The sequence below is a fragment of the Malurus melanocephalus genome, unplaced genomic scaffold, assembly GCF_030028575.1.
Source record: "Malurus melanocephalus ecotype Western Australia unplaced genomic scaffold, MMel_1.1 scaffold_1480, whole genome shotgun sequence".
NCBI classification, from domain to species: domain Eukaryota; kingdom Metazoa; phylum Chordata; class Aves; order Passeriformes; family Maluridae; genus Malurus; species Malurus melanocephalus.
In genome coordinates, this window is record NW_026624712.1 from 2,287 (window position 1) to 5,214 (window position 2,928).

The window sequence follows — 2,928 nt, forward strand, 5'->3', positions numbered from 1 at the left end:
ATTTCCCACATGGATTTGGGGGATTTGGGAGATTTCCCACATGGATTTGGGGGATTTGGGAGATTTCCCACGTGGATTTGGGGGATTTGGGGCATTTCCCACATGGATTTTCCCGTTTTTCCCCACAGTGCTACCGGGACCTGGCACTGGTGAGCCGGGATGGGATGAACATCGTGCTCAACAAAATAAATCACATCCTGATGGAGAAATACCTGAAACTGCAGGACACCTGCAGGACCCAGGTCTGTGAGTGTTCCGGGGTCTCCTTTCCCATCTGGATATCCTTTACTACCCCAAAATTTCCTTTACCACCCAAAATCTCCTTTCCCATTGAAAATCTCCCTTCCCAGCTGGAATTTCCCACCCAAAATCTTCTTTCCCACCCAAAACCTCCCACCTGTGATCTCCCTTTCCCACCTGATATCTCCTTTCTTACCTGGGATTCCCCACCCGAAATCTCCTTTTCCACCCAAAATCTCCTTTTCCACCCAAAATCTCCTTTTCCACCCAAAATCACCTTTCCCACCTGGGATCTCCCACCCAAAATCTCATTTCTCACCCCAAATGTCCTTTTCCACCCGAAATCTCCTCTCCCACATGAACTCTCTTTTCCCACCCATCCAAATCTCCTTTCCCACCCAAAATCTGCTTTCCCACCTGGAATTTCCCACTTAAAATCTCCTTTCCCACCCAGGATTTCCCACCCAAAATCTCCTTTCCCACCTGAAATTTCCTACCCGGGATCTCCTTTTCCACCCCAAATCTTCTTTTCCACCCAAAATCTTCTTTCCCAGAATATCCATTCCCATCCAAAATCTCCTTTCCCAGCCCAAAATCTCCTTTCCCACCTGAAATCTCCTTTCCCACCCAGGATTTCCCACCCAAAATCTCTTTTCCCACCCAGAATCTTCTTTCTCACCCAAAATCTCCCATCTGGGATCTCCCTTTCCCACCCAAAATCACCTTTCCCACCTGAAATCTCCTTTCCTACCCAGCATTTCCCACCCGAATTCTCCTTTTCCACCCAAAATCTCCTCTCCCCCAATCCCCTCTCCCCCGTGGATGATCAGAGGGGTTTGGGGATGATCAGAGGGTTTTGGGGATGATCAGAGGGTTTTGGGGATGATCAGAGGGGTTTGGGGATGATCAGAGGGGTTTTGGGATGATCAGAGGGGTTTGGGGATGATCAGAGGGTTTTGGGGCCGGGTCCCCCCAGGTTTTTAACCCCCTCTGTCCCCCATGGATGATCAGAGGGTTTTGGGGATGATCAGAGGGGTTTTGGGGATGATCAGAGGGTTTTGGGGATGATCAGAGGGGTTTGGGGCCGGGTCCCCCGGGGTTTTAACCCCCTCTCTCCCCCATGGATGATCAGAGGGGTTTGGGGATGATCAGAGGGGTTTGGGGATGATCAGAGGGGTTTGGGGCCGGGTTCCCCCGGGTTTTTAACCCTCTCTGTACCCCCATGGATGATCAGAGGGTTTTGGGGATGATCAGAGGGTTTTGGGGCCAGGTCCCCCAGGTTTTTAACCCCCTCTCTCCCCGTGCAGTTGCTGTGGCTGCTGCGGGAGTTGGTCAAGAGCGGAGTGCTGGGAGCTGACGGAGTCTGCATGACCTTCATGAAGCAGATCGCGGGTGAGCCCAGCCAAGCCGGGATTATCGGGATCTGAGCTGGGATCAGAGCCAGGAATCCTCGGGATCTGAGCCAGGATCATCGGGATCAGAGCAGGGAATCATCGGGATGAGCTGGGAATCCCCAGGATCAGAGCCGGGATCATCGGGATCAGAGCAGGGAATCTTTGGGATCAGAGCAGGGATCAGAGCAGGGAATCCTCGGGATCTGAGCCAGGATCATCAGGATCAGAGCAGGGAATCATCGGGATGAGCTGGGAATCGTCGGGATCAGAGCAGGGAATCATTGGGATCAGAGTCGGGATCATCGGGATCAGAGCAGGGAATCATCGGGATGAGCTGGGAATCATCGGGATGAGCTGGGAATCCTCGGGATCAGAGCAGGGAATCTTTGGGATCAGAGCAGGGAATCCTCGGGATCAGAGCAGGGAATCCTCAGGATCAGAGCAGGGAATCCTCGGGATCTGAGCCAGGCAGGGCCCACCAGGGTTTACCGGGGGGCACGGAGAGCACAGGGATCACCAGGGCCAGGGCTGGCAGCTCCCAAGGATCACCGGGATCTCTGGGATCACTGGGGTCAGGATCACTGGGATCACTGGGATCAGGATCACCGGGATCACCGGGGCCAGGGCCGGCAGCTCCCAGGGATCACCGGGATCACCGGGATCGCTGGGATCACTGGGGTCAGGATCACCGGGATCACTGGGATCACTGGGATCACTGGGATCACCGGGGCCAGGGCTGGCAGCTCCCAGGGATCACTGGGATCGCTGGGATCACTGGGATCAGGATCACCGGGATCACTGGGGCATGGCCAGCAGCTCCCGGGGATCGCTGGGATCACTGGGGTCAGGATCACCGGGATCACCGGGGCCAGGGCTGGCAGCTCCCGGGGATCACTGGGATCGCTGGGGTCGGGATCACTGGGATCACTGGGGTCAGGATCACTGGGGCAGGCCCAGCAGCTCCCGGGGATCGCTGGGATCACGGGTCGGGATCACCGGGATCACCGGGGCAGGGCCAGCAGCTCCCAGGGATCACCAGCCCAGCAGCTCCCGGGGATCACTGGGATCACTGGGATCAGGATCACCGGGATCACCGGGATCACCGGGATCACCGGGGTCAGGATCACCGGGATCACCGGGGCAGGGCCAGCAGCTCCCGGGGGATCGGGGGATCGGAAGCCGCCGCTGTCCCGCGGGATCCCCCGGAGATGGCCGCGCTGACGCCTTTCCGGAGCCGCAGGAACGGCGCCTCTTCCGTGTTCCCGGGGCCGGAGGGGCGGGAACCGTGTCACCG

The 2,928-nt window shown here is 57.3% G+C and overlaps 1 protein-coding gene across 1 annotated transcript in view; it reads left to right on the forward strand.

Annotated features, from left to right (window-relative positions):
• Window positions 1-2,928, forward strand: part of INTS3 (integrator complex subunit 3) — a gene marked incomplete at its 3' end in the record, with an annotated part of 41,051 nt that overhangs the window by 1,634 nt on the left and 36,489 nt on the right. The window contains 2 exon segments of the mRNA XM_057387998.1: window positions 129-242; window positions 1,548-1,632. Coding sequence (XP_057243981.1) covers window positions 165-242; window positions 1,548-1,632 — 163 coding nt within the window.